This window comes from Hippichthys cyanospilos, chromosome 3 (genome assembly GCF_059441005.1).
Source record: "Hippichthys cyanospilos isolate Australia breed blue-spotted pipefish chromosome 3, RoL_Hcya_1.0, whole genome shotgun sequence".
Lineage (NCBI taxonomy): Eukaryota > Metazoa > Chordata > Actinopteri > Syngnathiformes > Syngnathidae > Hippichthys > Hippichthys cyanospilos.
Window position 1 is genome coordinate 27,445,548 of NC_142371.1, and position 11,402 is coordinate 27,456,949.

At 36.8% G+C, this 11,402-nt stretch overlaps 1 protein-coding gene across 1 annotated transcript in view; it reads left to right on the forward strand.

The window, feature by feature from the left end:
* The first annotated feature begins 392 nt into the window (after positions 1–392).
* LOC148426634 (protein PALS2-like) overlaps positions 393–11,402 on the forward strand; it is a 17,048-nt gene continuing 6,038 nt past the window's right edge. Inside the window, exons 1-7 of the mRNA XM_088410381.1 lie at positions 393–543; positions 3,603–3,673; positions 3,972–4,097; positions 4,433–4,551; positions 7,313–7,465; positions 9,780–9,929; positions 10,347–10,574. Of these exons, the coding sequence (XP_088266507.1) occupies positions 4,067–4,097; positions 4,433–4,551; positions 7,313–7,465; positions 9,780–9,929; positions 10,347–10,574 (681 nt within the window). The 5' untranslated portion in view covers positions 393–543; positions 3,603–3,673; positions 3,972–4,066. The remainder of the gene's footprint in view (positions 544–3,602; positions 3,674–3,971; positions 4,098–4,432; positions 4,552–7,312; positions 7,466–9,779; positions 9,930–10,346; positions 10,575–11,402) is intronic.

Below are 11,402 nucleotides of genomic sequence, written 5' to 3' on the forward strand. Positions count from 1 at the left end.
GTTCATATTTAGTGTTTTACGTTCATATACAGTAAAGTAGTTTGTCGTTGGTTTTTGTTCCAGGGTTGCATGGAATTAAGACCATAAAACCTACTTTAAAGCTTTTTAAAACGTTGTGCTTCTCATTTGGCCCCTGAGGAAAAGCAATTGCCCATCCCTTTTGGAGAATGCTATGCTATATGTAAGTTAGAAGAGGTATTACAGTTAAAATCAGCAAAAACAACAACAAAAAACACCCAGAAAGCTTTATTATAAATAATGTCGTCAATAGTGGAGCTTAGAGCAAACAAGCAGTGTTTTGTGCATTTTGAAAGTGTTCTTCCACAACTTTGCACGACATTCGATGTGATCCACAGAGAAGCTTTTGTGTGAGTTGAGTGAAAGTGAAAAAAGGGGGCGCAGCAGCATCCTGGCTGCCTGGCTAGCAGACACGCACGATATGCATCAAAACAACGTTAATTATTGTGCAATAACTCGTCAGTAATGGACATATTTGGCAGAATTATTTCAGCAAGCGTGACTGAACTCCAGTGAACGAAACAGGTAATATCATGCGTTTACATGCACGTTACACCCGACTTACGTTAGCAACCTCGTGCTAGCTCCATAGTTCTTGCACGCATTGTACCTTCGGATGGACAATTTATCGATGGAAACTCATGGCATTTATACATGCATGCCCTGCAGTAATTGACATAGACGCGCGTCGGATTCCCATCCACTGCGACAATTTTTTTTTAATCCAGTAGCAACGAATAAAGGCGTTAAACGCGCACGTGTGTAAGGTACCAACGCTAACGCGTTCGCGGAAATTATTAGCCAATGCTAACGCAAAAGATGACAATAATTGTATGTATTTCACTCAACGGGTCCATTCGGTTTAAAGTGTCAAACCGTCAAGCAACGAAAAGCGGCGACTTTAGTTAATGTCACGCCACTAAACGTTATTTAAAAACCCAACTATAGATTTTAACGCGCTGGTCCGCTATTTTCGGGCATGGCTGATGTACTAAAACTGACCGCTTTTATAAGCAGAAGTACCAATACCTTTGTTAACTGACAGACTGCTCTTTAGCAGAAGTGCACATACTTTTTTTTGTTTAAGATGCACAAATAGCAACTTTATTTCTGAGAAGCACCGATACTTGCGTCCCTACGTCTTGAGATTGTGGCGAAAATGTTTGAGTTCAATCAAATAATAATTATAAAAACAAACAAATAAAACATTCTGTGTAATAAGTACGCTCAAATATTACTATTTTACAACGTTTTCGCATCCAACTACATGTCTGTTAAACTGCTATACCCCCACTTTAAGATATATGATAAGGCTTTAAGATTTTTAAGTAATTTCCCTACTAACGACAGAAAACGCCTGACTATCTTTTGCTCATAAAAATACCTAGTGAAAAATTATCCAGTGGTCTGAGGTGTTTTAGGAGCGATATGATATTTTTAGGCTGGCAGAAAACATGGCATGACATGACAAAATTTATGGCGCTGAATAAGATTGAGCAAATATTCTGGCATTTGAACTTCGCCAGTTACTCCATTTGTCCATCCATTGTGGTACTTCTGTAAACACTAACATTAAGCATGCACCCTGTGTGTGACGTCACATGTCCTCAATGTGCTGTAGGACAGTTTGGGGCTGTATAGCATTCACACACAGGTCACATACAGGTTGCATTTATTTGGAAATGCCAGTGACCTGAAAATGAGCATTAAGGCCTGCAGTGTGAACAAAGCTTAAAAGTATTTGGCTTTCTCCAAATACAATACATGCTCGCTGACAGATATTCCTTCATGTTGCTTGCTGCTGTTCCAGTTGTCTGCCTTGTGAGATGCTAAGATCTCGATTAATCACGATCTTAAGATTGTTGTAATAGGTTGAAAACAAGAATAGGCTTTTAAATATTATTCTAGGCTACGTGTTTATGAGTATATGTGCTTTTATAGCAAGGAGTCTCATTTGTATGTTTATAATGAATGGCTGTACCGAATCTATTTTTTTCATCTTAAAAATTCTATGGAAATATCTTATGAAGTTGTTAATGAATTTGGGGATTATTGTAATGTAAAGGGATGAAATATATCGAAAATATAAATCCTTTAGATCTTGTAACCGGGCGAGATTTCAGATCACATGATCATCTGGATCTGGACATCAGAATTAAATACACAAGTAACACACAGACCCCTGAAAAATGTAGTAGTCACAGTACAGCAACAAACGATTTGGACATTTGTTAGCTTGCTACACTGATTACATTTGTTGTCGTACTGTCAACATTATAAAAAGACATGCCTATTAACATCTTCATTTCTATTCAGATGGCGTTGTTGTTATTTACATGCAGTGTGTAGCCACTAGAAAAAAAATAATCATTCATACTTATTGTATGTGTGGTCGTGGGCTCCTTAAAAGAGATTGCTTCCCCAAAGGGGGTCACACGTCTGTCAAGTAGTGTAGCACTTGATACAGTTCCTTTTAACTTCCCATTTATAAAGATCTCCTTTTACTTTGGAATGGGCAAGCCAAGTTCCAGACACTTCTGCGTGCTTGTAATATATGTCCTGCAGTCCGCTGCGACGTCATTCAGTCTTCCTGGAATCAAAAAGAAAAATGTCAAACTTTCAATCTGAATATTTACTATTGTTGCATATTCGCAAGGGCTGATCATGTCACGTTTATTGACGTGCCGTTTATAGTTTAGTAGAGTATTAAAATAGCAGCCAGAAACGCTTGGAAGACAGCAACTGTCATGAGCAATCCCAATTCAGGTTACTAACGTTTTAGTGCAGTACATTTGCATTTCATCATGAAGTGTTTGACTTTTGTCTTTTATTTAGATCATACTATATTCAACATTTGGATGCAAAGCATCATCTACGTAAACAACATTGGACACTTGCTTAAACTATCAACATAGATTTGTAAAATTAAGCACACTTTCTTTCATATCAATTCATTTTTTTTTTAATTTGAATTGATTACTTTTTGCACCTCTATTATTTATTTATCTATTTTAACCTCACTAGGCAGATTTTTCACATGGCAATTAGTTGAAAGCTTTGTACAATTTAAGAAGCGCATTTCTAGATGTTTTTTTTTTTTTGAAGTTCCACTTTATTCAGTGATATCAGATGGATATAAATATCCATAAAATTGTATCTTTGTGTATGAGATTAGGGCTGTCACTTACAAATATTTTCAAAATGAATTATTCTTTTGATTATTTCATCAATTATCAAGTAAACAGATAAAACTTTGTTTTGCATAAATGTATTACAAAATCATTTTCCCTCACAAGATTACTCTCCCAACTAACTATTGATTGTTTATTTGTTATCACAACAGTTAAACTATCACAGAAATTGGATTGACCCGCCTTTTTGAAATGGATTCATGTTGTGGTTTGCTCATTGTTTTGAAAGTAAAATCCCTTATTTTTGATCTGGTTTCATTCATGAGTAATTCCTTTTGCTAGACCGAAATCAAAAGAATTGGACAATTGTAAATTCAGTTATAGCCATAAGTGACAATTTTATTAAATGGTTGATTTGTTTAAATTTCAATTAATCCTCTTGTGTGATTTAAGGTTCCAGATGCGTGTAGAAGACTGGACTCCATGTTGGAGTGCCGTGCAAATGATTTGAAAACAGTTTTTGGGTAAGGTTATTCTCACCTTCATTTCTTTTTTTACGGTAGACAAGTTTATATCTCTGTATGTCCATCCTCCTCCGAGGTCTTGGTGGTCAGTTTGTATTTGTGTGAGCAAAGTTTTTAAGAAACGCAGTCATCATTTGTCATCCTATACCACTCCTTGTTCTCCCATCTGCGTTAGTGTAACAGCCTCAGTTGTCATCTTTTCTTCTGTGGTGATACATGCCAGTAAATATCTGTGCTTATTTGTCATGGTGTCCAACGTTATCCATGATATGAAGTCTTTTTCCCGTCTTCTCTTTAGCCCTGCAGTTGCTCTGGTCGCTGTAGGCGGGCCTTTGGACCGAATTTGACTTTGCGGAGAGGGTTTTGCTTCCCCAGAAGTGAAAAGCACACAACATGACTGTGGCCAATGCAAAGTCAGGCTCAGGTAAACTGCTCGTTTCCTTTGAAAACTGTTTGCTGTCCACTGACCTATTTCGGATTTGTCCTTACTGTATGTGTTGAAATCCATTTGGTACAAATACTATTATGAAACCACTGACTAGTTCCTGCATTTTGTAAGCCTTTTTATACAATAGCAGAGTTTCCTGTCCATGTTTTAGCAGATCTGCCGGTGTAAGAATTTCTCTGTGTGTCTGCGTGCGAGTATATTAGGCAATGTGACTGGCCTATTGATTTCCCGCCTCACATTATTCCGTTCTTTTATTCACCGTGTTTTCATTTGCCGTGTTCCTGACGTTGCGCTCGTTTTCACCTCTGAAGCCATGCAGCAGGTTCTGGACAACCTGAAAGACCTGCCCACAGGCTCGCTTGCCAAAGACATTGACCTCATCTTCCTCCGTGGCATCATGGAGAGCCGCATCGTCCGCTCCCTTGCCAAGGTATGAAAAAGCTGCCCTTCAGTTACTCCTTAACATGCCGTGATACAGGAAGTATCTTCGCTTCTTCACTCCTCAAGAATACCGGTATTGCCGCTAAATATGTTCCCAATTACTTGGAATAAAGACTAGCAATAATTCAATACATAAGTATATTAAATAAATAAAATAATTTCACTTCATGGTCTGCAAGGTGAACAAATTCACTGGAGGTCCATGACTGTCATGCCGTTTTTAAGTCCTCTCGGGCAAATGGACTGGCAAAAAAACAAAGCGTAGTGCCAAAGTAAGATGGCACTCAGCAGAACGCAGACCTCCACTAAGGCCAAACAAACCTAACCTTGTTCAATTTGTTTGATTGGGGAAAAAATCATGCGGTGGAAAGGCTTCATCTTTCACTCAATCCCTTTAAATGACGCGCTACAGCAGGGGTGTCACACACGTTTTTATCGGGGCCCACATTGCAGTTCTGGTTTCCGTCAGTGGACTGTGAAGTCAAATAAATGTTCAATTTCCACACATACTTTTGCTAGTTTTGAAATCAGAGGCCGGTAAAAACTGTTCAAAACCCAAAAAATTGGTTGTATTATTTTCCCCCCAAAAATGTTTTAAAGTTGAAGAAAACTTGCAAGTTGGGTATTTTAGCCAGAAATTTGAAGTGAAATCAGCATTTCGCGGGCCACATAAAATAATGTGGAGGGACAATCTGGCCCCTGGGGCCTTGAGTTTGACACCTGTGAACCCTAACAGTATTTCAATTTAAAACTTTTCCAAAATTAACCAAATAAAAGATTGAGAAGAAGCGTAACAATCTCTTAACTCATTCATTACCATTTCAAATCCTCTTTTACCCTAACTCTTGAAAAAGAAAAAAAAAAACTATAAATGTCATTGGGATTGAATGAGATAAGAATTCTCTCGTTATTTGGCGTTTAGCAATCACACGATATTATTCCTATTATTTTGCATGCATCTACTTCCACATAAATCACTTGATTTACATTTTCAATATATTCCAAAAATGCATGCCTTGTAGGTCACTATAAAAATTGTACATGTTTTTTCCCTCCATAAAAATTTCCCATTTATTCTCAACGACTCATTCCACAAAACAGTCACATCATTGTTATCCATTTGGAATGCAAATCTTTCAGGGAATTTATTACATTGTTTGCGGTTTTAAAAGTGACAAATTTTCACGTCCCACGGAAAAAAAAAATCATTCATCCCCATCCATCCTACATCTTTTAATATCTTTCCATACCTTCATATGCATTTCATTACCTGTTTAAAGTTCAAACTTGAGTGTTTACACATAATCTGATCATTACATAAATACACTGCTCAAATAGATGTGTTAACTGAGGTCATTGAGTCCAACAGCATAGTAACAAATTTCTGCTACAGATTGAGGCCACACGGTCAGGCTATTCATAGAACAATGGAGCATGTTACCATAAGGAAACCGTCCTCTGTTATGTAACATTTTATTCTTGGTAGACCAGCAAGTGTGCAGCATCAATGTGTCTTCAAGTGTACTCGAAGGATTTTGCTCTTGTTTTGGTTATAACGACAAGTCTTTTAGGTCTTTGTCGTTTTCTTTACAACTAAACAATTATTTCAGGAGATTGTTTTACGAAAATGTAATGTATAATTTGCTGTATGAAACTTGCAAAAATGCACTGCAGAAATCATACAGTATATTGTAAAATCCTTATCTATGCGAGATGTGCTTGGTTGTAGGCATGTGTATGGACCAGTTGTTTATGATGCTGACAGATTGGAAAAATCATTTTTATTATGTTTTTTTTTTTTAAATACCTCCTCATGACTCTATCATTGCCGTTGTGTTGTTAGTTGAACAGATCATGCAAAAGTATGAATATGAATAGATTTTTAATAATTAGACTATTTTTAGAAATTGTTAATTATTTTGTGTTTTCTAAAAAGACTGAATAAATTATTTTGGCCATTATTGTTGCAAGGTATCATAAAACTTCTACTCACAAGTGTTTTATTTTGGCTTGTTATGCAAGGGTATTTGAACTCATGAAATCCCAAAGTCATAGTTTTATATTTTTTTAAGATTCCAGTCATTCAATCCCTGGTGAAATCATCACTGAAAACATCTTTTTCAAATGTTATCCAGTGTTTGGCGAACAGAGTACCCAAAAATGTCTTGCAATGAATGAATTGAGTATCAAAGTATTCAATTACTCTAGGTAATGAAATGTTTTTAAAAAATCCATTACTATCAAGTCATCAATTATTTTAGGATGCCTTAGTACTTAAAATACTGAAGTAATCAATTAACTGACCAATGTGGTCAGTTACTTTAGTACTTTAGTACTCAAGTACATGAAGTAATGGGTTACTTTAGTACCGAATATAATCAATTACTTTAGTACTTTTAGTAACTAAAGTAATGGATTACTCCTGGACTGTTTTAATTAATTACTAAGTTCTTCATAATTTACTAGCCATTTTGAAACTCTCCTTTAGCCAAACACTCGGCAAACAACAAACACCCCTTTAGCCAAGTGTTTGCCAAACACTTCATTTGCCTAAAACATTAAGGGATTAAATGTGTGAACTCTTAATAAAATTGTCAAAATATGTCTTTCGGATTGAGTAAGAATGTCAGTCATTATGGTGATACTTGGAGCGGTCAGTGTTTTTTTTTTTTTCCCCATTGGTAACTGATGTAAAAGGTTTGAGAAGGGCTGTTGTCAACAATGTGTTGATTCTGTGTTGGCAATGACAGGCTCACGAGCGCCTCGAGGAGGTCAAGTTAGAAGCGGTGCGAGATGATAACGTTCAGCTGGTCTCCGAGATCCTTGACTCTCTCCACAAGCTGACTGAAAAAGATGCCGCCACTGTTGAGCTTACACAAATCCTTCAGGACCCTCACTTCAAGGTTCCTCCGCCACTCTTTCTTCTTTCCTCATCACGCTTCTTGATTCTGTGTTGTCCCTCGCTTCTTTCCCCCGACACGTATTCGCTGTGGTGTGGGATGGGGGGGGGGGGGGGGGGGGTATTCTACCTTGGACCAATGGCAAGCCTGGTTTTTGGGGTGGAGGGGAGGGACACATTGTCACGTACAGGCTTAGGAAATGTTCTGAGTTGCTGATGCACTTTGAAGTCTGCGACCAATGACGTGGTTGCTGCTGGGGTAAGAATTTTGCTCTTGTTATATAGCTGTGTTTCTCCGTGGACATAAATGATAGCTACAGTATGTGGTGGAAATCATTAGTGTCTTGTCGTGCACCAATAGGCAATCCTTTCCCTGCCGAGCGATTTTTTTTTTTGAGGGATGTGCCTAATGACAAACATCCGACAGAACTGTTTAATATTGTGTATTATAAGAATCTGTAATTCGACGGTTGTATTTGCTGTTGTAAGTCCATGTTGCGTCAGACATAAGAATCTTGTGTCGGTTCTACTTTTTACGCATGATCTAGTACAGTGGTTTTCAGTGAAGTACCCGCTGTGAAATATATTTTCAGCCTTAACTCTTTAATTAGTGCAAAGTATTTTGGAATAAGAAAACAAACAAACAAAAAAAAGATTTAAACATGCTTTAAGTGACTGATTTATTCAGCTTTAGAACCTTTCAAACTTAATTTGTTTTGGTCCACAAAAAAAAAAAATATTCAACACCGTGTCCTCTTTTGAATCATAGAAGAGATCTGTTATCAAAAAGAAAAAACGAATTATTAAGAAATAATTGACCACAAAAATAAATCAACATAAAGTGCTACACCTGTTCTCAAAAAGAAATATTTATAAATAAATATTTTTCCAATTAATTATTAATATTTGTTCATACAAAATGTGTCAGACCTGTTCTCAAAAAGAAATAATTGTAAATAAATATTTGTTTACAGAGAAATATTCAACATAAATGTCCTTTTTTGATTACAGTAGAGATATGTCACAAAAATAAATCATTAACCTAATCATTAATAAATATTTGTCCATAAAATCAACAAAAAGTGTTAGACCTGTTCTCAAAAACAAATAATTATGAATAAATAATTATACACAGAAAAATATTCAATTCCTCTTTTGGGATCATAGTAGAGATGTGTTCGGAAAAATAAATCATGAACTTGACAGGTAACGAGAGGTGGCACGTGACAAGTTGGGTGAGTATGGTGGAGAACCTGGGTTTTTACAATGATTAAATTGAATAACTTACCGAACATAACATTTGTTTTTTGTACTTAGATTTTCCTGAAACATTTAATTCATTCAATAATTAGTTTAAAAGGGTTTTTGCATGTTAGTTTGTTTCATTTAACATCTCGAGTACCCTCTGGAGTTCCTTAAAGTACCCCCAGGGGTACTCGTACCCCCATTTGTTGAGAACCACTGATCTAATACGTGGAACACCACAACTGCCAAAATAAAAAACTAAATAAACAAAAGTGAACATAAAAAAGGAAAAATAAGTTTATGAAAATAAATATATAAAAAGCAACATAATATAAATCAATAAATGTAAGCGCTCTGCTCTCATTTTATTTCCCGCTGAAGACGATATCTGCATGGAAGGTTATTCCAATGAGGGGGTGGTCCTAGGTCTTCCTTGGGTTCATGTGGTTAGCATCCACCATTAACTTGGATGCCTATGAAAGTACTCCCGCGAGTACTCCCACAATTGGGGATTACCTGAATGCCTCCTCCCTTGGTTTTATTTACTGATTTTTGTTTAATCGTATCCATCTATTTTTGTATCTGTTTTCTATTTGATTTTTGAATTGTTTCCTCAAATTTGTGTTAATTTTAACTTTTATTTATGGATTTTTTTGTTTTGTTTTTTTTGTTTTTGTTTTTTCTAGTAAGTCTAAACGATATGGCCTTAGACGAGACATTTTTCCCTCTTTGCTCAAAAAAAAAAAAAAAGCAGGGACAATGAGGCCTGCAACTAAGAAATATTCTAATAATTGATTATCCATTATTTTGTGGATTTTTTTTTTTTTTTTTTAACCTAAACCTGAAGATCCCACACACTAGCTGGTTTTGTGCTTCTGCACTGTTATTGGTGGGAGCACCAGGTGGCATCTTGGTGAAAATAACACTATTTGAAGTGCGTTGTATTTAGAAGAGTAGTTCTTTCTGTCAATTGTCAATGTCCACTGTAAATAATGTGGGATTACTGTAAATTGAAGAAGATTGATACCTCTACAACAATCCAGGATTCTGTTATTGACTTTTGTCTTTGGCAGTCTTTGATAGAGGCTCATGACCAAGTGGCCGCGAAGCGCTATGAGATACCAAATGCTGCTGTGAACTGCTCGGCCACCTTGGCGAGTTGTCTCATGCCCGCCGACGCCATCAGGATGATTGGCATCCAGAAGAAAGCTGGAGAACCGCTGGTAAATAAGCTATGGGCTGTGAAGTTCAGTGTTTATCCAAAAAAAACCAAACCAACAAGTCTGTTGAAATGCTAAAATAAAACAAGACACATTTGTAAAAGCACTTTCAGGGTTACAGCCAGGCTGTGCAGCAACGCCAGCTGGTATTTAAACCTGTAGAAAAAAAAGTATGGTTTGATGAATGCAAGCTGAACCTTTTGGTGATTATTCCATAAATAATATAAAACCGTGAAAGAATTCACCATGCTCTATTTCATATGACAAAAGCTTGGTATTTGAACAGAGGTGTTTGGACTTTTTATATCCACTGTATGTCACACCTCTGCTTTTATTCGCCAATTGCGTGACCAGCGTGACTGCAAAGCTACTGCGTAATTTATGACGTGCGGCGGGGCGATAACAAAGCACTTGTTTCAGGGCGTGACCTTCCGCGTGGAGCGCGGGGAAATGGTGATCGCGCGAATCCTGCACGACAGCTCCATCGACCGCCAGGGTATGCTGCACACGGGCGACATCATCCGCGAGGTGAACGGCCACCAGGTGGGTGGCGACCCGCACCAGCTGCAGGAGCTGCTCAAGGACTGCAGTGGCAGCGTCACCCTCAAGGTGCTGCCCAGCTACAAGGACTCACCGGCCCTTCCGCAGGTGAGGCCGTGAAGATTGTGTTACGGTAATCCTCCACCTATTCGCGAGTCACTTTATAAATGTTCATATTTTGAATTTCCCCAGTTAATAGCAAAAAAGAACCGTCAATATTTAACTAAAACTAATAACTCAATTTAGCCTACCTAGGAAAATAGTACAATTGTGACTTGAGTTGTGAGCTTTTAATTGTTAATTAAAGCATTATTATTGTTCATTATTCCCTTTTATTTTTAAAATGCCGTCTATGTAATATATTTTTAACAAACATACTAATTAAAAATTGGATTTTTTTTTATTTATTTATTTTTTTTACAAGAATGACCATTTTTGGCAATAAAAAAATACTGATTAATTGGCCGATTAATAAAAAAAAATAAATATGACGATCATTATAGCATTTTCACTCTTCATAGGCCAGCCCGGTACCTCAGGCTCCAAATTACATGCCGTAATACACTATAAGTTGAGTTTGAGAATAAAAGATATCTGTGTTAGAGCATTGTTCCACTGTCTGCCGGTGTTGTTGCTCTGTTTTGGTTCAAATTTCAAAGAGTAATAACGCTGCAATGTGAACGCTAGTTAGCCTGTCTATGGCGTTTTGGGTTGTGTATAAGCATTCAGCTAGCGGGGTTTCATAAGATAAAATAATGGCATTTAGTGAAAAGAACACTTGCCCAATTAGCCATTTTCAGCAATAAAAAGTTAATAATTGGTCCTTTAACTATTTTTTGATATTATTTTGTATTACAGTTAATACTATAACACACTATAATATAATACATATCACAGTTTAGCACTTAACATTTTAGCACTTGCTAAAATGACATT